Source organism: Glycine max, chromosome 16 (assembly GCF_000004515.6).
Source record: "Glycine max cultivar Williams 82 chromosome 16, Glycine_max_v4.0, whole genome shotgun sequence".
Taxonomy (NCBI): Eukaryota; Viridiplantae; Streptophyta; class Magnoliopsida; order Fabales; family Fabaceae; genus Glycine; species Glycine max.
In genome coordinates, this window is record NC_038252.2 from 16795002 (window position 1) to 16817486 (window position 22485).

The following is a 22485-nucleotide window of genomic DNA, read 5'->3' on the forward strand; positions in this document are numbered from 1 at the left end:
AATTCAAATGGTCATAACTTTTCACTCGTATGTCCGATTCCAACACATAACATATCGAGACGCTCGAAATTGAACAATGGAAACTTTCAAGAAATTCAAATGGTCATAACATTTCACATGAATGTCCGATTAAGGTGCATAATATATCGAGACGCTCGATATTGAACAATGGTAGCTCTCGAGAAACTCAAATGGTCTTAAATTTTCACACGGATGTCCGATTCGGGGACATAATATATCGTGACGCTCGAAATTGAAAAACGGAAGCTCTCTAGAAAATCAAATGCTCATAAGTTTTTACATGGATGTTCGATTCGGGGAGATAATATACTAAGACGCTCGGAATCAAAGAACGGAAGCTCTCGAGATATTCAAATGGTCATAACATTTAACACGGATATCCGATTCAGACACATAACATATCGAGACGCACAAAATTGAACAACAGAAGCTCTCGAGAAATTCAAATTGTCATAACTTTTCACATGAATGTCCGATTATGGGACATGATATACCGACACGCTCGAAATTGAAAGACAGAAGCTCTCGAGATATCCAATGATCATAACTTTTCACTCTGATGTCCGACTCAGGCACATAATATATCAAGACGCTTGAAATTGAACAACGGAAGCTTTATAGAAATTCAAATGGTCATAACTTTTCACACGGATGTCCGATTCAGAGACATAATATACTGAGACGCTCGAAATTGAACAACGAAAACTCTCGAGAAATTCTAATTGTCATAACTTTTCACACGGATGTCCGATTCGAGGACATAATATACCGAGACGCTAGTAATTGAACAACATAAGCTCTCGAGAAATTCAATTGGTCATAACTTTTAACTTAGATATCCGATTCGGTGATATAATATATAGAGACGCTCGAAATTGAACAACGGAAGCTCTAAAGAAATTCAAAGCGTCATAACTTTTCACTCGGATGTCCGATTAAGTTGCATAATATATCTAGAGGCTCTAAATTCAATAACGGAAGCCCTCGAGAAATTCAAAATGGTCATAAATTTTCAATCGGATGTCCGATTCAGGCGCATAACATATCTAGACGCTCAAAATTGAACAACGGAAGCTCTCGAGAAAATCAAATACTCATAACTTTTCACACGAACATCCAATTCAGATACATAATATATCGCGACGCTCGAAATTGAACAACGGAAGCTCTCGAGAAATTCAAATGGTCATAACTTTTCACTCGGATTTCCGATTCAGGCCCATAATATATCGAGACAGTTGAAATTCAAAAACGGAAGCTCTATAGAAATTCATATTGTCACAAGTTTTCTCTCGAATGTCCGATTCGGGGACATAATATATCGAGATGCTCGAAATTGAACAACGGAAGTTCTTGAGAAATTCAAATGGTCATAATTTTTCACTCGGATGTCCGATTCAGGTGCATAACATATCTAGACGCTAGAAATTTAACAACGGTAGCTCTAGAAAATTTCAAATGGTCATAACTTTTCACACTGATGTTCGATTCGGGGACATAACATATTGAGACGCTCGAAATTGAAAAATGAAAGTTCTAGGGAAATTCCAACGGTCATAACTTTTCACTCGGATGTCCGATTCCGGCGATAAATATAGTGAAATGCTCGAAATTGAACAACGGAAGCTCTCTAGAAATTCAAATTGTCATAACTTTTCACATCGCTGCCCCATTCAGGGACATAACATATTTAGACGCTCGAAATTGAACATCGAAAGCTCTATAGAAATTCCAACAGTCATAACTTTTCACTCGGATGTTCGATTCAGGCAAATAATATAGCGAGACACTCGAAATTGAACAACGGAAGCTCTCAAGAAATTCAAATGGTCATAACTTTTCGCTCGGATGTCTGATTCAGGGGCATAATATATCGAGACACTTGAAATTGCACAACGGAAGCTCTATCAAAATTCAAATTGTCACAAGTTTTCACTCGAATATCCGATTCGGGGACATAATACATTGAGACGCTCGAAATTGAACAACAGAAGCTCTTAGGAAATTGAAATTGTCATAACTTTTCACTCGGATTTCCGATTCAGGCGCACCACATATCTAGACGCTCGAAATTGAACAACCGAAGCTCTCGAGAAATTCAAATGGTCATAAATTTTCACACGGATGTCTGATTGGAAGACATAACATATTGACACGCTCGAAAATGAACAACGGAAGCACTAGAGAAATGCCAACGGTCATAAATTTTCACTCGTATGTGCGATTAGAACGAATAATATTGCGTAATGCTCGAAATTAAAGAACGGAAGCTCCCTAGAAATTCAAATTGTCATAAATTTTCGCATGGATGCCCGATTCGGGGACATAATGTATTGAGACCCTTGAAATTGAACATCGAAAGCTCTATAGAAATTCCAACGGTCATAACTTTTCACTCGGATGTCCGATTCATGTGAATAATATAGCGAGACGCTCGAAATTGAACAATGAATGCTCTCAAGAAATTCAAATGGTAATAACTTTCCGCTCGGATGTCCGATTCAGGCGCATAACATATCTGGACGCTTGAAATTGAACAACAGAAGCTCTCAAGAAATTCAAATGGTCATAACTTTTCGCTCGGATGTCCGATTCAGGCGCATAATATATCGAGACACTTGAAATTGAACAACAGAAGCTCTATCAAAATTCAAATTGTCACAAGTTTTCACTCGAATATCCGATTCGGGCACATAATATATCGACACGCTCGAAATTGAACAACAGAAGCTCTTGGGAAATTGAAATGGTCATAACTTTTCACTCAGATGTCCGATTAAGTTGCAGAATATATCTTGATGCTCTAAATTGAACAACGGAAGCTCTCGAGAAATTTAAATGGTCATAAATTTTAAGTCGGATGTTCGATTCAGGCGCATAACATATCTAGACGCTCGAAATTGAACAACGGAAGCTCTCAAGAAAATCAAATACTCATAACTTTTCACACGAACATCCAATTCAAATACATAATATATCGAGACACTCGAAATTGAACAATGGAAGCTCTCGAGAAATTCCAATGGTCATAACTTTTCGCTCGGATGTCCAATTCAGACGCATAATATATCGAGACACTTGAAATTGAACAACGGAAGCTCTATAGAAATTCAAATTGTCACAAGTTTTCTCTCGAATGTCCGATTCGGGGACATAATATATCGAGACGCTCGAAATTGAACAACAGAAGCTCTTGGGAAATTCCATCGGTCATAACTTTTCACTCGGATGTCCGATTCAGGTGAATAATATAGCGAGACGCTCGAAATTGAACAACGGATGCTCTCAAGAAATTCAAATGGTAATAACTTTCCGCTAGGATGTCCGATTCAGGCACATAACATATCTGGACGCTTGAAATTGAACAACGAAAGCTCTCAAGAAATTCAAATGGTCATAACGTTTTGCTTGGATGTCCGATTCAGGCGCATAATATATTGAGACACTTGAAATTGAACAACAGAAGCTCTATCAAAATTCAAATTGTCACAAGTCTTCACTCGAATATCCAATTCGGGGACATATTATATCGAGACGCTCGAAATTGAACAACAAAAGCTCTTGGGAAATTGAAATGGTCATAACTTTTCACTCGGGTGTCCGATTAAGCTGCAGAATATATCTAGATGCTCTAAATTGAACAACGGAAGCTCTCGAGAAATTTAAATGGTCATAAATTTTCAGTCGGATGTTCGATTCAGGCGCATAACATATCTAGACGCTCGAAATTGAACAACGGAAGCTCTCGAGAATATCAAATACTCATAACTTTTCACACGAACTTCCAATTCAAATACATAATATATCGAGACGCTCAAAATTGAACAATGGAAGCTCTCAAGAAATTCCAATGGTCATAACTTTTCGCTCGGATGTCCAATTCAGGCGCATAATATATCGAGACACTTGAAATTGAACAACGGAAGCTCTATAGAAATTCAAATTGTCACAAGTTTTCTCTTGATTGTCCGATTCGGGGACATAATATATCGAGACGCTTGAAATTGAACAAAAGAAGCTCTTGGGAAATTGAAATGGTCATAACTTTTCACTCGGATGTCCGATTAAGTTGCATAATATATCTCGATGCTCGAAATTGAACAACGGAAGCTCTCGAGAAAATCAAATACTCAAAACTTTTCACACGAACATCCAATTCAAATACATAATATATCGAGACGCTCGAAATTGAACAATGGAAGCTCTCGAGAAATTCCAATGGTCATAACTTTTCACTCGGATGTCCAATTCAGGCGCATATTATATCGAGACACATGAAATTGAACAATGGAAGCTCTATAAAATTTCAAATTGTCACAAGTTTTCACTCGAATATCCGATTCGGGGACATAATATATCGAGACGCTCGAAATTGAACAACAAAAGCTCTCCGGAAATTGAAATGGTCATAACTTTTCACTCGGATGTCCGATTAAGTTGCGTAATATATCTCGATGCTCTAAATTGAATAACGGAAGCTCTCGAGAAATTCAAATTGTCATAAATTTTCACTCGGATGTCCGATTCAGGCGCATAACATAGTAGACGCTCGAAATTGAACAACGGAAGCTCTCGAGAAAATCAAATACTCACAACTTTTCACACGAACATCCAATTCAGATACATAATATATCGAGACGCTCGAAATTGAACAACGGAAGCTCTCGAGAAATTCCAATGGTCATAACTTTTCACTCGGATGTCAAATTCAGGCGCATAATATATCGAGACACTTGAAATTGAACAACGAAAGCTCTATAGAAATTCAAATTGTCACAACTTTTCTCTCGAATGTCCGATTCGGGGACATAATATATCGAGATGCTCGAAATTCAACAACAGAAGCTCTTGAGAAATTCAAATGGTCATAACTTTTCACTCGGATGTCCGATTTAAGTGCATAACATATCTAGACGCTCGAATTTGAACAACGATAGCTCTAGAAAAATTGAAATGGTCATAACTTTTCACACTGATGTTTGATTCGGGGACATAACATATTGAGACGCTCGAAATTGAAAAATAAAAGCTTTAGAGAAATTTCAACGGTCGTAACTTTTCACTCGGATGTCCGATTCTGGCGATAAATATAGTGAAATGCTCGAAATTGAACAACGGAAGCTCTCTAGAAATTCAAATTGTCATAACTTTTCACATCGCTTCCCGATTCAGGGACATAACATATTTAGACGCTCGAATTTGAACATCGAAAGCTCTATAGAAATTCCAACGGTCATAACTTTTCACTCGGATGTCCGATTCAGGCGAATAATATAACGAGACGCTCGAAATTGAACAACGAAAGCTCTCAAGAAAATCAAATGGTCATAACTTTTCACTCAGATGTCCGATTCAAGCGCATAATATATCGAGACACTTGAAATTGAACAACGGAAGCTCTATAGAAATTCAAATTGTCACAAGTTTTCTCTCGAATGTCCGAATCGGGGAAATAATATATCGAGATGCTCGAAATTGAACAACAGAAGCTCTTGAGAAATTCAAATGGTCATAACTTTTCACTCGGATGTCCGATTCAGGCGCATAACATATCGCGAAATGCTCGAAATTAAAGAACGGAAGCTCCCTAGAAATTCAAATTGTCATAAATTTTCAGATGGATGCCCGATTCGGGTACATAACGTATTGAGACCCTTGAAATTGAATATCGGAAGCTCTATAGAAATTCCAACGGTAATAACTTTTCACTCGGATGTCCGATTCAGGAGAATAATATAGCGAGACGCTCGAAATTGAACAACGGAAGCTCTCAAGAAATTCAAATGGTAATAACTTTCTGCTCGGATGACCGATTCAGCGCATAACATATATGGACGCTTGAAATTGAACAACGGAAGCTTTCGAGAAATTCAAATGGTAAAAAATTTTCACTCGGATGTCCGATTTAGGTGCATAATATATCGAGACGCTTGAAATTGAACAATGGAAGCTCTATAGAAATTCAAATTGTCACAACTTTTCACACGGATGTCCGATTCAGGGACATAATATACCGAGACGCTCGAAATTGAACAACATATGCTCTCGAGAAATTCAAATGGCCATAACTTTTCACACGGATGTCCGATTCGAGGATATAATATATCGACTTCCTCGAAATTGAACAACGGAAGCTCTAGAGAAATTCAAAGGGTCATAACTTTTCGCACGGATGTCCAATTCGGGGATATAATATATCGAGTCGCTCGAAATTGAACAACGGAAGCTCTTAAGAAATTCAAAGGGTCACAACTTCTCACACGGATGTCCGATTCAAGGAAATAATTTACCGAGACGCTCGTAATTGAACAACATAAGCTCTCGCGAAATTCAATTGGTCATAATTTTTAACTCGGCTGTCCGATTCGGTGATATAATATATAGAGACGCTCGAAATTGAACAATGGAAGCTCTTTGAGAAATTCAAATGGTCATAACTTTTCACTCGGATGTCCGATTCAGGCGCACAACATATTGAGACGCTCGAAATTGAACAACTGACGCTCTCGAGAAATTCCAATGGTCATAACTTTTCACTCGGATGTCCGATTCAGGCACATAATATATCGAGACTCTCAAAATTGAACAACGAAAACTCTCGAGAAATTCAAATATTCATAACTTTTCACATGGATGTACGATTCGGGTACATAATATATCGAGATCCTCGAAATTGAACAACGGAAGCTTTCAAGAAATTCAAATGGTCATAACATTTCACACGGATGTTCGATTAAGGCGCTTAATATATCGAGACACTCGATATTGAACAATAGAAGCTCTCGAGAAACGTAAATGGTAATAACTTTTGTCTCAGATGTCCGATTCGGGAACATAATATATCGAGACGCTTGAAATTGAACAACGGAAGCTCTCGAGAAATTCAAATGGTCATAACTTTTCACTCAGATGTCCAATTCAGGTACATAACATATCTAGACGCTCAAAATTGAACAACGGAAGCTCTCGAGAAATTCAAATGGTTCTAACTTTTCACACGGATGTTTGATTCAGGGACATAACATATTGAGACACTTGAAATTGAACAACGGAAGCTCTAGAGAAATTCCAAGGGTCATAACTTTTCACTCGGATGTTCGATTCAGGCGAATAATATAGTGAAATTCTCGAAATTGAACAACGGAAGCTCTCTAGAAATTCAAATTGTCATAACTTTTCACATCGCTGCCCGATTCGGGGACATAACATATTGAGACGCTCGAAATTGAACATCGGAAGCTCTATAGAAATTCCAACGGTTATAACTTTTCACTCGAATGTCCGATTCAGACGAATAATATAGCGAGACGCTCGAAATTGAACAACGGAAGCTCTCAAGAAATTCAAATGGTCATAACTTTTCACTCATATGTCCAATTCAGGCGCATAAGATATCTAGACGCTCAAAATTGAACAACGGAAACTCTCGAGAAATTCAAATGTCATAACTTTTCACACGGATGTTCAATTCAGGGACATAACATATTGAGACGCTAGAAATTGAACAACGAAAGCTCTAGAGAAATTCCAACGGTCATAACTTTTCACTCAAATGTCCGATTCAAGCGAATAATATAGCGAAATGCTCGAAATTGAACAACGGAAGCTCCCTAGAAATTCAAATTGTCATAAATTTTCACATGGATGCCCGATTCGGGGACATAACATATTGAGACGCTCGAAATTGAACATCATAAGCTCTATAGAAATTCCAACGGTCATAAATTTTCACTCGAATGTCCGATTTAGGCTTATAATATAGCAAGACGCTCGAAATTGAACAGCGGAAGCTCTTAAGAAATTCAAATGGTAATAACTTTCCACTCGGATTTCCGATTCAGTCGCATAACATATCTAGACGCTCGAAATTGAACAATGGAAGCTCTCAAGAAATTCAAATGGTAAAAAATTTTCACTCGGATGTCCGATTCAGCCGCATAATATATCGAGATGCTTGAAATTGAACAACGGAAGCTCTATAGAAATTCAAATTGACACAACGTTTCCCACGGATGTTCGATTCAGGGGACAAACACACATTGGGCGCATGATGGCATTTTCCAAAACTTCAAATCAGCACTCTTACACCAACAAACTTAACCAATTTTAATCATGCAGAACATTCCTAGTATTGAGCACATCACGTTATAGCAACAACAAGCTCGTACCATTATTGATAGTTAAGGCACATCTACATTAACTAAAGATCCACACACATAAAAATTAACAAGCAAACATCAAGGCACATGAATCAACATAAAAGAAAAGGTTAGAAATCCTGGGTTGCCTCCCAGAAAACGCTTAGGACATAATATACCGAGACGCTCGAAATTGAACAACATAAGCTCTCAAGAAATTCAAATGGTCATAACTTTTCACATGGATGTCCGATTCGAGGATATAATATATCGACTCGCTCGAAATTGAAAACCGAAAGCTCTCGAGAAATTCAAAGGGTCATAACTTTTCACACGGATGTCCGATTCGAGGACATAATATATCAAGTCGCTCGAAATTGAACAACGAAAGCTCTCAAGAAATTCAAAGGGTCATAACTTTTCACACGGATGTCCGATTCGGGGACATTATATATCGAGATGCTTGAAATTGAACAACGGAAGCTCTATAGAAATTCAAATTGTCACATCTTTTCACACGAATGTCCGGTTCAGGGATATAATATACCAAGACGCTCAAAATTGAACAACGAAAGCTCTCAAGAAATTCAAATGGTCATAACTTTTCACACGGATGTCCGATTCTGGGATATAACGGATGTCCGATTCGGGGACATAATATATCTAGATGCTCAAAATTGAACGACGAAAACTCTCGAGAACTTCAAATGGTCATAACATTTCACTTGAATGTCCGATTCAGGTGCATAACATATCTAGACGCTCGAAATTGAACAACGGAAGCTCTCGAAAAATTCAAATGGTCATAACTTTTCACATGGATGTCCGATTCTGGGATATAATATATTGAGACGCTCGAAATTGAACAATGAAAGCTCTCGTGAAATTCAAATGGTCATAACTTTTCACTCGGATGTTCGATTCAGGCGCATAATATATATGGACGCTCGAAATTGAACGACAGAAGCTTTCGAGAAATTCAAATTGTCATAACTTTTCACACGGATGTCCGATTTGGGGACATAATATATTGGGACGCTCGAAATTGAACAACGAAAACACCCTCACGGATCACGGAGGAGGCTTATGGTGGTCAATCTCTCAATATTTCCACCATTGTAGATCTTCAACCTTTGGCCATTTATTATCCAACTACACTTTGGGTCAGTAGATGAAAGATCCATCAGCTTAATTGCTCCATAGGGTTTCACATCTTTGATTGTGAAAAGGCCAGACCACTTGGAATTGAGTTTTCCAGAAAAAAACTTGAGGCTTTCATCTTCTGCTTATAAATCTTGGAGGAATCATAGGCATTGAGCCTTATTTCTTCCAGCTCTAGCAGTTGCAACTTTCACTTTTCCCCTGATAAGGATTCATCAAAATTGAGGAATTTGAGAGCCCAGTAAGCCTTGTTCTTCATCTCTATCGGTGGATGACATGCCTTCCCATAGACCATCTAAAATGGGGACAAACCAATTGGAGTCTTGAAAGTAGTTCTATAAGCCCATAAAGCATAATCCAATTTCACAGCCCATTCCTTTCTTGAGGATGTAATAGTCTTCTCCAGGATTTTCTTTAATTCCTTATTGGATACCTCGGCCTGGCCATTTGTCTAGGGATGATAAGGAGAAGCAACCTTATACTTGACATTGTAGTGCCCCAACATATTCTGCAACTGTGCATTACAAAAATGTGACCCACCATCACTGATAAGTGTAGAAGCAAAGCTTCCAAGATTATTTTGATGATGCCAAAGATTTTTAAAAAGATACATTCAAACAAGCTTAAAGAATCAAGAAGATTCAAGTGAAGATTCAAGAGAAGACTCAAGATTTGCAAGAACCTCAAGAAAAGCATCAAGATAAGTATAAAAAGACTTTTTCAAAGAAAAGATTGAATAGAACAATTTGTCCAAAAGAATTTTTTAAAGAAAAATCTTTTACTAGAGCTTTTACTCTCTGGTAATCGATTACCATAAGGCAGCAATCGATTACCAGAAGTCCAAAATAGTTTTATAACTGTTTTACAATGTCATAATCGATTACCATGGGCACGTAATCGATTACCAATGTTTTTGGATGTTGAATTTCAAATCTCATGAGTCACAACTTGTGACAAAATATTTTCAAAATAGTGTAATTGATTACACAATATTTGTAATCGATTACCAGTGGTTTTTGAATGTTGGATTTCAAACCTCAACATGAAGAGTCACAACTTTTGATAAAATAAACTGTGTAATCGATTACACCATTATGGTAATCAATTACCAGTGACTGATTTTGAAAAGTAAATTGTCAAAGAGTCACAACTTTTAAAGTGACTGGTTTTTTTTAAAGAAATTCCAAGAGTCACAACTTTTAAAGTGATTGGTTTTTGTAGAAATTGTCAAGGGTCACAACTTTTAACATGGTGTTTTCAAGAGCCATCAAATGGCTATAAATATGTGACCATGGCACGAATTTCAGATAGCTTATTCTCAACATCTTTCTAAGAGTTTTTGTTCAAACACTTGCTTTGTCAAGAAAAGTTCATTGGGCAAAAACTTGTGCTATTCTATTTTCTTCCTCTCCTTCATTCTTACAAAAAGTTTTTCAAGAGACCTACTCTTGGTGACTGTTTTCAAGAGAAGGTCTTCTTGGTTACAAACACTGAACACAAGGGACCAACATTCCTTGGGTTTATTGCAAGAAACAGGATTTGCTGCTTGGTTTATCACTAGACACAAAAGACCAACGCCTTTTGGGTTCATTACAAGAAGTGGGTATAACTTCTTGGTTGTTATCATTGGACACAAGGGACCAACGTTCCTTGGGGTTCATTGCAAGAAGTGGGAATAACTTCTTGGTTGTAATCACTGAACACAAAGGAGGGAAGTCCTTTGTGGTTCATTGCTTGTAAAGGATTTTACAAGGATAGTGGAAATCTCAAGCAGGTTGCTTGGGGATTGGACGTAGGCACAGGTTATGGCCGAACTAGTATAAATCTGGTTTTGCATTCTCTCTTTCCTTAATCTCTTTTACTTTCTGTTGTGTTTATATTTCTTTAAGTTTACTTCTCCTTATTTGTTATTCAAGTAACTTACAATTAAAGAAATTATTGAATCTAGGGAATATCTAAGAAAGGGAAATTTTCAATTAGGAATAGTCAACAAAATCTTAATTCAATACCCCCTTGTTAAAATTTCTGAGGCCACTTGTCCAACAATAAGCACTCTTGGGACTTGATGATAGTCTTAGCATCATTCTTCTGAGCAGCTACAGCTTCCACCCACTTTGATACATAATCCACAGCCACCAAGATATATTCGTTACCATATAAAGAGGGCAGAGGACCTACAAAGTCAATGCCCCAGTAGTTAAATGTTTCCACTTTAATTATGTTCTACAAGAGCATCTCATTCCTCCCATAAATACCCCCAGTCTGCTAACACTTATCACAATGAAGCATGTGCTCATGGGCGTCCTTGAAAATAGAGGACCAAAAGAATCCATACTGTAACACCTTTGCAGCAATTTGATCCCCACTATAATGTCCTCCATAGGGAGAATTGTGACAATGCCACAATATACTCCTAGCTTCCTTTTTAGTGACACACCTTCTCAGCAAATTATCTGCTCTAAGTTTGAACAATGTGAATCATCCCAAACATAAAAATATGCATTATGGAGAAACTTCTTCCATTGATGCCAATTAAGATCATCTGGAATGATTCCAACTGCCTTGAAGTTGGCAATGTCCGCAAACCAAGGCCTTTCACCCACAGACAATAGGGATTCGTTGGGAAACTTGTCCCAAATTTCTTGCTCCTCTTGAGTGACTTCTTCATTCACCAACCTAGATAAATGATCAGCCACCAAATTCTCGCACCCCTTCTTGTCTTTGATTATGATATCAAATTCTTAGAGCAGTAGTACCCATCTAATCAACTTCGGCTTGGAATCAGCCTTAGAATCATTACATCAAGAGTGTTTAGTTGTTGAGTTCCCAATAATGGGTGGTTTAGCCTCTCATTGACATGACTATCCACTTGATCAAGAGAGAATACATATGTGAATATAGTATAGTATTTGACTCAACTTATTTTAGACATTTTTTCCTTCAAAAAGTTATTATTATTATTATTATTATTATTATTATTATTATTATTATTAAGCTCAAAATTATAAGTTAAGACGTTTTGTTCACTCGCACGTAACATAAAGTTGTTGAGATAAATTCATTAATACCGTTTAACTATGGAATGAACCCAAATTGATCTAACAAAATTGCCACCTTCCTATCCTATTACTAAATGCATATACAAATTTGACACTCTAACTTGCCTAGGTGGGTATAACTTTGTATCATATTAAAGGAAACGATTAATAAGAAATGGCATTATTGAGGATAAAAATGAAAATTTACAAGCTAAAACTAAGCACTACTTCAAGTAAAGTCCTTAAATAGAGTGAAATACAGTTAAAACAATCAAATAAATTATAATCTAGTTTAAACGATTTACCACACATTTTCGTCCCTTGACTCCTAAATACCCCATCTTTTTCCAAGACCTCATAAATTTTACTAAAACAAGTTCAGAATCCTCGCCTGCAAAGAACACGTGTGAATGTGCAAACCTGGAAACATTAGGGCCCATTGGCCCAAGGATAAAATGGGGTTACACACTCAATGATGAGGACATGACCAAGAGCAAGGGCAAGGATCCACTTGAAGGACTTGGAGGACCTATGACAAGGGCTAGAGCAAGGAAAGCCAAGGAAGCTCTTCAACAAGTGCTGTCCATACTATTTGAATACAAGCCCAAGTTTCAAGGAGAAAAGTCCAAGGTTGTGAGTTGTATCATGGCCCAAATGGAGGAGGACTAAATGACACCACTTTATTTCAATTTTAGAGTGTTTAGTTTGTCTAAATAATGGCCCAATCCTTGTAAAGTTGGCTGACCAAAAATATGTTTTGGGTTAATCAACTAAAAGGGCTTTAGTTCAAGTTGTAATAAGGGCCCAATTGGCAACCTAGGCATCAGCCTTTTGGGAGACCAAATGGTGGCTGACTTGTTGGCTGTTGGGGGTGACTTTTGGTTGCCACAATTTCAGTTACACTCAGCCATTAAGTTTGTTTTAATTCCCTAGGTTAATGGCATTAAGTTATTTTAATTCTAGGTTAGTGGGTCATTACTAAAATCTGCTGTAAAGCTTCTATATAAGCTGAACCATTTTATCAATAAACACAAGTTGAGTTTTATTCAGAAAATTAGAGTTTATCTCTTTTATCTTAGTGAGAGTGATTCTCCTAAATTCTTAAGTGATTCAAGAACACCTTGGCTGTATCAAAGGACTTTCACAACCTTTGTGTGTTGCCCTCGCTGGAAAGAGTGATTCTTTCCTTCCTTTCATCATCACCCTTGTTCTTTCAAACCACAATTCCAGAAAATCCACCTCTGCCCAGAATTATCTCGTGGCCATAACTCCCATTTTACGCACTCAAATTGAGTGATTCTTGAGCCTAAATTGACTTTCAAAACGAGACCTTTCACCTCGTTTTGGAATCACCTCATTTAGAGCCCTGTAGCTTCAGTTATTGCCATTTCTATATTTCTGTCCAGCCACCACTTAACCTACATTTTACCATCCCATTCATCCATTTTATGCCAAGAACCACCTTATTAAGACCCACGAAATTAACCACCTTATTTTCCATCCTTTCCTTAATCAATTTCCGCATTTTCCATCAAGGTTTAATCCTAGACGATCCTAAGTCAGCTCTTGTGCCATGAGGGTTCATATCACTCGGTATCAAACTTTCGGTTATAATCACTAACCTTGTGTTTGGATTAGGAATTTCAAAATTTCAAGGAATTTGAAATGTCTTGAATTTGAATTGCTTTGATTTTAATTTCCTTTATTTTTCAAATGTTTTGTTTGGATAAATCAATTCAAATTTCTTCCATTTTAAATTCTTTGTTTGGATAGGGCAATTCAATTTCCTCCATATGCAAAATTTCAATTTTATATTTTAAATAGATGAAATTTTAATATTAAACTTTATAGAAAATAAATACAATCTAATTTTGAAATATTAATTAAAAATATTTTTAATTTTTAATAATTTATAAATACAAAATATTGATAATTTTAACTAGGGTTGTTTTGTTTGACCACAATCAGTGATGTTTTTAAACCGACATCAACCAAGGCTATTTTTCAGTTGATATCAAATAGGGGTTTTTTTTGTCAAAGTATGTCAGGAATATTTGTCAGCTGACATCAGTCGGGGCTATTTTTTGGCTAATGTTGGTTGAGTCTATTTTTCAGTCGATGTTAGCTAGATTTTTTTACCAACGTCGGATAGGGTTTGTTTGGCCGACATCGGCTAAGGTCTTTTCGAACGACATTGACCAAGGCTATTTTTAGCCAACGTCGGCCTAAAAAATCCTAGCAGGCATTGACAAAAAAATCTATCCAATATCGGCTAAAAAATAGCTTAGTCAATGCCGACCAATAGAACCTACCCGATGTCGGCTGAAAAACATCATTGGTCGACGTTGGCCAAAAAATCCCTAGTTGAAGTTGGCTAAAAAATAGCCTTGACCAATGTCGGACATAAAACCCCACCCAATATCGACTATAAAATAGTCTTGGCTGATGTTGGCTAAAAAATAGCTCTGACTAGCGTCGACCGAAAAAACTCTAGTGGATGTCGACTGTAAGAACCTAATCGATGTCAACTAAAAATAGTCATGTCTGATGTCGGTCAAAAATACCTAGCTGGTGTTAGCAGAAAAATCTTAGAGAACATCAACCAAAAAACCTAGCTAATGTGGCTAAGAAATAGCTCTGGCTTATGTCATCCAGAAAACCCTAGTCGATGTCAGCAAAAAAATCCTAACTGACGTCGACTTAGAAAATATAGTTGACATTAGCCAAAACACCCTAGCTAACATCGGCTAAAAATATAACCATAGCTGATATTGGCTAAAAAATAGCTTTGGCTGATGTTGGCTGGAAAAACCTAGCTGGCATTGGCTGAAAAATCCTAACAGGTGTCTACTCAAAAGTTAGTCATGACCGATGTCAATAGAAAAAATCTAGCCAACGTCGGCCAAAAAATCATTGGTCAACATCAACTGAAAAAACCTGGATGACAACGACCAAAAAAATCTTTGGCCGACGTTTACAAAAATTTCCCATGACTAACGTCAGTGAGAAAATAACCCTAACCAACATCATCTAAAAAAAATCTTAACCGATATCGGCAAAAAATAACTTTGATTGACATCATACAAAAAAATTCTGACCGAAAAAACTTCAGCCAAAGTCAATGAAAAATAACTTATGTCGATATTGGCCGTAAAAACTTTGGTCACTCGTAGTTATGAATGTTGAGCGAGAAAGAGTCGTGAGCAAAAACGTGAGTTATAGTAAGCATCTCCGAAAAAAGAATTTCAAATTCTATATTTTTTGAGAGAATTTGAAATCTCACTGTTTTAGTTAATCAAAATTATTCATAAAAATACCAAAACTTAAATCTCCTTCCAAATATTTTATCCAAACAAACTATTTTATCATGAATCATTTTAAATTCCTTAAAAAAATGAATTTTTCTGTTAAATTACTCTATCCAAACACGCTATAAAAGAAAATCAATGCGTCAATTTGTTTAAGTTTTTTTATTTTAAAAAAAGTACTTTTTTAAAAAACAAAATAATTAGCTTTTTGTTTATTTTGTTTGTTTAAGGTGTTTTTCTTAATAAAAAATATTTGTCAAAAATAAAATAATAAAAATTACTTTTCTACTTTTTTTAAAAGAAACAACTCATTTTTTTCTTTTGAAAGAAATGGAATTATTTGATTTCATTCATAATAGTAGCTGAAATACATTGTTGAATAGTATGATGTGTGTTTGGACTAGCATAGTTTGTGGCTTGGAACGGCACGAGCGGCTACATTTGTCTGTCGCCTAGCAAACTTTACATGGAAGTTTGCGAAAGCAAAAAGGAAGTTCTTACAATAAAAAGATTACTAATAAACAACTACTGCTTAAAAAAATTACTTTTCAAAAATCACTTTTTTATGTTTAAGCAAAAATTACAATCAAATTTAGTTTTTTAAATTATTTTTGTTTTTTTATTATGCAAAAAAATACGAGAAAAGTCTTCTAAAATGTCCCTCAAACAAGATGGCATTTAGAGGTTTGAGAAGGAGCATGCCAAAAATCATTTTTTTTTAAAAGATTAAGCAAATTAATTTAATATTTACTTTCTTTATCATGTATATCAAATTTCACATAAATTAAACATATTCCTGAAATTTCATCTAACTAAATATTTTACTTATTTCACATAAAAGACATAATATATTATCTATCAAAATAAAGCATATTGATTAAGTATCAATTAGTTTTTGTTTTGTATGGAATTGTTTAAACTTAATCAATGGTGGAATTAGTTAATTTCGTGTAAATTATTAAGTGATGCAAGTGTTAAAGTTTTACGCCTAGTGTCAAATTGATCCTGTATATAAAATTTAATTCCATGCTTGAAAATATAGAATCAAAAGAATATAAAACAGGTAATTAAAGAGGAAAAACTCTTGGACAAGTTATAAACAATGCCACTAAATAAAAATAACCTGTATACTTCATTACAAAGCTATGGCAAGCTTAATGAAATTGTTTGTCAGTTGTAGAGCCGACGAATGGTGGGGACTAAAGATCTAACAAATACTATGATTCTCATTACATAAGTCAAAACAAAATCATGTATCCCCCCCAAAGAAGAGCTATAAGATTAACTAGACCCCGCTGGAAAGAAACACTAAGGTGGTGTAATATATGCATGTCAACAAGAGCAAAAAATAATTGCAGTATCAACTTCTATATCTGCCAGATATATTACAGAAAATGAGGTAAATCCCAACATTAAATATGGGTGAGAGACAACGTTAGTAGTCAACAATTTACGCCTAACCTTTAGTTCTTGTAATTGTGATGCTACCTTTTCCACCTTCGGTGCGAATTTTTGTTTTACCAACCACAGGCTTCCCTGAGAAGGCTGACTTGGGGTAAGCAGATGGATCATCATCATTGCTTTGCTTTGATTTCAAAGGAGGCGGTGTTTGAATGTGCTGATTTATTTCCTTCAGAGTTACGTCTCCATGGGCACCACTTGGTTTAATGAAGGCAAATGGATAGGCCACAGAAGAAGCCAACTTTGTCGGCATATGTATAAAAGATTTCCTACCTAAACATGGAAAAGAAGCCTGAATTTGTTATCATGACAAAAGAAAACAACTTTTGTAAATCATGCTTGCTTCTCACATCTTCTTGGAGCATTACTGTATACATACTTTATTTTTGGAATAAAATATGGGGTAGAATGCGGAGACACCCCCAATACTACCAGGCAGGGTGCCAATGGCATGTTGAAACGGTCAATAGAGGCCTGTAGAGGCCCACCCAAAAGATTATTACACAAATCTAAACCATAAATAATTTTGTTGAGTCCCAAAGACTCAGCTAGCTCTTGGGCGCTGAGGGATCTCCTTGATGAGGGTTACCCACCACCAAACAGAATTTTAGTGGTATTAGAGGAAATCAAATGCACGTCCATGGAAAGGATGAGAATTAACTCTGGATCCTTGACCACATGTGTCAACCTGGCCTATATATCATATATAATAGGATAGGATACCAGAGAAACTAAGTAGATACTTGGTAGAGTTACAACTAAAGAGGTACTATGTCAAGAAAAAGTCAAACCTTTGAAGATAATATTACGGGTGGTTCGAGGGATATGCGTTTGTTGAACCACATTTTGTTCACGTGATGGTTTGATGGCACTAACCTCTGCAGGAGGAAAAAAATATTTTGAATAAAACCCAATGCATGGAGGAAAAAGTAAAGAATGAAGGAAAAAACAAAATTAGCAGATAATAGTGGGTGGAAAACAATGTAAGCTACCTGTACCATCAATTTGAACATCATCTGCCACTGAAAATTTCCTGAGTCAAATAACATAATTGTCAGGTTACTTTGTATAGCCAAATTTTCAAAACAAATCAATGGTCCAGAGAAGCATACAATTCCTCGGGACTGATATCCATCTCAGCATCATTAAAGTAATCCGCAAGCCACGTTTCAGTTGATTCCAGGTCCACATAATCAGATGCAGATGCATTTCCTAAAGTGAAATCTATAATGATTGGGGAAACATCAGAATTAAAATAGAAATAAATTACAGAAGATATCTCTGAGTAAAATCATAAAACAGAATCCTGCCAAAGGTAAACCTGATGCCCCTGACACCCATTGCGACACCTCTGGAAAAATCTCCTTAACTGGGTCTTCCTTCCCCTGTATATGTAATGCAGTAACAGTCATAAATTAAAGCAAATCCACAAGAATAAAGATTGTTGATCAAGCCAACAAACAGAGTTTTCCCATTATTTAGGGTCAAATATCAATAGTCTCAAAGAGGATTCGTGTAAAACAGAAATCTACCTTAAATAATGATTACTAGAAACAAGATAAAAAGATTTCAAGCAAGCACACAATTAACAAACTCTGGTACCACATAGGCTTAGCAGTCATCCCAAATGTTTAAGTTAACATTATATGTTGACATTGAGCCATCATGTGCTTACAGTATACATACAGTGGAATAGTGAATAAGCCTCAATTCATATCTGAATCAGTGGAAGGAGGTAACAAAATGAAATGGTAAATTATTTCCCAAATTTCATCAAGGATGGTTCTGAAGTCTAACACCAGAAAAGATAGATCTAACAAAAAGAACAAGGATAAGCAAGTCAAAACATTGAACATAATACGTATTCGGCATTCCTTTTTCAATCATTTATAAAATATTAATATCAGTATATAATTTACTAGAGGAAAAGTTCAAAATGTTTGCAAGTTTTGCACAATAATAACAAATCTATATTTCTTAAAGCCCCATTTGAACCATTCAACATGCTACGAATGTGAAAACTTAATCCAAAAATAGCGCTACAACCACTGACATTTTTTAAATATGACAAAGACATCCCTTCATTGGATAGAGATTGATCGCTCTCTTGGCTGTTGAACTGTAGCATCCGCCGCCTCTTGGCTTGCGAATAAGTCTCCCTACATTCCTCCAGTTCCTTTTGCATATTATCTGGATTTAAGAATCAACCATTGTTTGAATTAGAAAAGGATAAATAATAATAATAATAACAACAAAGGAAAAAAGACAATTGATCGAGTTGGACATATTGTCAAGACGACTGTCTTACCAGCATTATTGACATTATATGCCAAATCACCACAAGCCTTAACTGGAGTTGTTTCATCATCTAACATGTATGAAAGATCTTCTTCATTTTGAGGGACATCATTCCACAGCTCTTCTGAAATTTCTGCTCAAAACAACACATTTTCCTCAGGCATCGGGTAGGTGGTAGTTACTTAAGTTGTGGTGGGACTTACCAAAATCAAAAGTCCTTCTGAGACTATATTTCTTTCCTTGCCAGTCCCATGGCTCCCTAGCACCACTAAGAATGAGGGCAGACAAGTCAATACCATTGTTGTGATTCAACATTGGTAAAGATTAACCAACAGAAAAGAAGACATGTGATAGCAAACACGAAAGAAGCCCACCACATTCAAGAACCAAGTAAATGCCCATTCCACAATGCATAAAGATTAACGCAGTCCGCAAACAATGTTTCTACACATCATAACTAGTACCATAGACAATGGAACATTGACATCATGGTAAACTGAAGCAATTACCACCAAACAAAAAGTTAGAAACATAATCATTAGATTATACATTAGAAATCATAGCAAGTACTTAAGCAGATTTTCTTCCATCTGTTGATTATATCAGCCAAGGAATAACATAAAAAGCAGAAAAGAGAAAAGAGAGAAGAGGCAAAAACAAAAAAAACATCAACACGGAAAAAGGGTAGAAATGATGACCCACCAATTTAATCAAACAGATGCTACATCCCAAATCCTATACATTCTTTATCCATAAATAACCCAAAAAAATCAAACAATCTCTCTCTATAGCAAATCAAAACCACACACCAGGAAAAAAGAAACAACACAATCAACCAAAATAAATCATCTTCCAGCACCTGATTCCATTAATCAAAACAAAATGTACCTTGCAACACTAACATAAACACCTCCAAATCATACCATCTGAAGAGGCTAGTCTCTCACAATCTGACGAACCAAGGTCGAATTCTCGGCTAAGAGAGGTGCCGCATTTAGTGTCCGACGGTGTCTCAAACAAGATTACCTCCCAAAATGGATAGACGTAAATGAAAAAAAAAAAAAAAGAAAGAATCCCCATTCCGTCCAAAAACAAAATCACCCACAACCAAAAATTCACTAAAAAACACACCAAAAAAAAAATCAAAACCCACAACTATAATCTCACAAATTGACTTCCTGAACCACCTAATATCCATTAGCCATACCAATCACAACAAAAATAAAAATAAAAAGTAAAATAAATAAAAACAGATAAACAAGAAACAAATGATTTACTGGTCATTATTGTTGTAATCCATCTGAGCAGCACAGCAAGGATGAAACCAAACTCTCCGATCGCTCACTGATTAGAGAGCCTCTACTCTATTTTTATTTTCTTTTTTCTTTCTTCTCAGACACCAAAAGTAAACGTTAAAGAAGAGATCTGTGTGTTGTGTTGTGGTGTGCCTATCAACTGAAACACGCAAGTCGGTCCACTCTGCCTCTCTCTCTGCCTGCTTGAGATGTGTGCAGTGTGCTGTGCATCGGATATCAATATTTATATTTATATATTTATCATAAATAAATAAATAATATAAAAAGTGGTTTTTATCAATTTGCAAGCCAAATACTCCTACCCTTTCTTCACTCTTAGACATGGAAACGGGACGGGTCGGGTACGGGTATTGTCTTCCCAATCCCTTACCCCGACTCCTTAACATATTCTCATACTCGTACCCGATACCCGATGCCGTACCCGTTGGGTATCGGATATCTCCAACCCCGTTCTACACACCATTTAAAAAAATATTTTTTTTTTTGTAAAAAAATATTAAAAATTTGATTTTAGAAAAAAATAAATTGATTGTTAAACATTTATTTTTAACTACTTATATATCAATAAATTTATTATAACGCGTGTGTCTACATAAATAGTTAAGAAAATAATATTAAATTATGTAAAAAAATTAAAATAAAATTAACTAGTAATAAAAATTATATGTCTTTTAATTAAATTATGCAAAAATTCTAAAGATTTTAAGTGGTGGGGCGGGTTCGGGTTCGGGGTCGGGACGGGTCTAGTAATCTCATACCCGTACCCGTACTCAACTTTTGGTTATCGGGGAAAACCCGAACCCATACCCGGTCAACTCGGGTATTACCCGTCAAAGTCGGGACGGATTCGGGCGGGTACCCACGGGTACGGGTTTTCTTGCCATATCTATTCGCTTCCTATATATCCTCGCTATCTAGTGTCCAGCTTTACTATTTTCCCGGTTTTCTCTTTATTATTGTTTTTATTTATTTAATTAATTCCCTTTTTTCAGCATTAATTCATTAAAAAGCGGAAAAGAAAAAAAGGGGAATAGTTAGACCAATGTTATGGAGTCATTATTATAGCGTGTTATTAACTTGCTCCGAATATTGGGTCGTGTTATTATTGGTTCAATCACGTGAATAATGAGTATTATTATTAAAAAAATTTAAAATGTTTACAAGTTATAAATTTCTTACTTTAAAAAATTATAACAAAATGCATATTGTACTTTAAATATCCCAAAATATTTATAATACTCCGATTTACTTAGAAGCGTTCATGTTGATCCATATTTGAACGTTTGAGTCATTTGGTTTGATAAAAAAATAAAAATAAAAATAAATTATAATTTTAATCTTTTTATACTTTTAAATTTACGATTTTGGTCTATTTATTTTTAAATCAAGAAAGGAGTTAATATGTTAATCAAATATACAATTTGTTTTTTTTTTTATACTTTTAAATTTTAGTCATTCTATTTTTTAGAATAAGTAATTTTGATAAAATATCAACAATCACACTTGAAAGGGGTTAATGTGTTAATCAAATATACATTTTTTTCATAAATAAGGAGTTTTATCACAAGTTCAGAAAAATATATGCATTATTGATAAGGAAAATCAACTTTGATGAAAATGGAGGTTGATCGTCTAGTAAATATAAAGCAATATTTTTTAAAAGGTTTTTTAATTAAACACTTGGTGAGAAAATAGTGACAAAATATGTTAAGAGAATACTTAATAAAACTGCTTAAGAAATAGT

At 35.6% G+C, this 22485-nt stretch overlaps 1 protein-coding gene across 3 annotated transcripts; it reads right to left on the reverse strand.

Moving 5' to 3' along the window:
* Nucleotides 1-16779: 16779 nt before the first annotated feature.
* On the reverse strand, nt 16780-20952 carry LOC100819560 (protein XRI1). 3 transcript variants are annotated; one of them, XM_006599131.4, is made up of 10 exons: nt 20703-20852; nt 19800-19921; nt 19629-19693; nt 19436-19558; nt 19181-19317; nt 18449-18512; nt 18240-18351; nt 18120-18160; nt 17919-18005; nt 16780-17400 (listed from the first exon to the last, which is right to left on the reverse strand). In XM_006599131.4, exons 2-10 carry the CDS (start codon nt 19802-19804, stop codon nt 17123-17125), a joined length of 912 nt encoding a protein of 303 aa, XP_006599194.1. In that variant the 5' UTR covers nt 19805-19921; nt 20703-20852; the 3' UTR covers nt 16780-17122. The 3 variants fall into 3 exon arrangements, with proteins under 3 accessions (XP_006599194.1, XP_003547810.1, XP_014624541.1); XM_003547762.5 differs by lacking the exon at nt 19800-19921 and having other exon boundaries at nt 20703-20952; XM_014769055.2 differs by lacking the exons at nt 19800-19921; nt 20703-20852 and adding an exon at nt 20314-20451.
* Nucleotides 20953-22485: the final 1533 nt, after the last annotated feature.

What these genes read in the sequence shown, in the direction of transcription:
- LOC100819560 (XM_003547762.5), bottom strand. Translation starts at nt 20,725, where the DNA reads ATGGATTACAACAATAATGACCA. An exon ending in TGTTCAAATTGATGGTACAG is followed by an intron (nt 18,006 to 18,119) that starts GTAGCTTACATT and finishes TTCCTCCTGCAG; the next exon opens with AGGTTAGTGCCATCAAACCA. An exon ending in CCGTAATATTATCTTCAAAG is followed by an intron (nt 17,401 to 17,918) that starts GTTTGACTTTTT and finishes TTCCATGTTTAG; the next exon opens with GTAGGAAATCTTTTATACAT.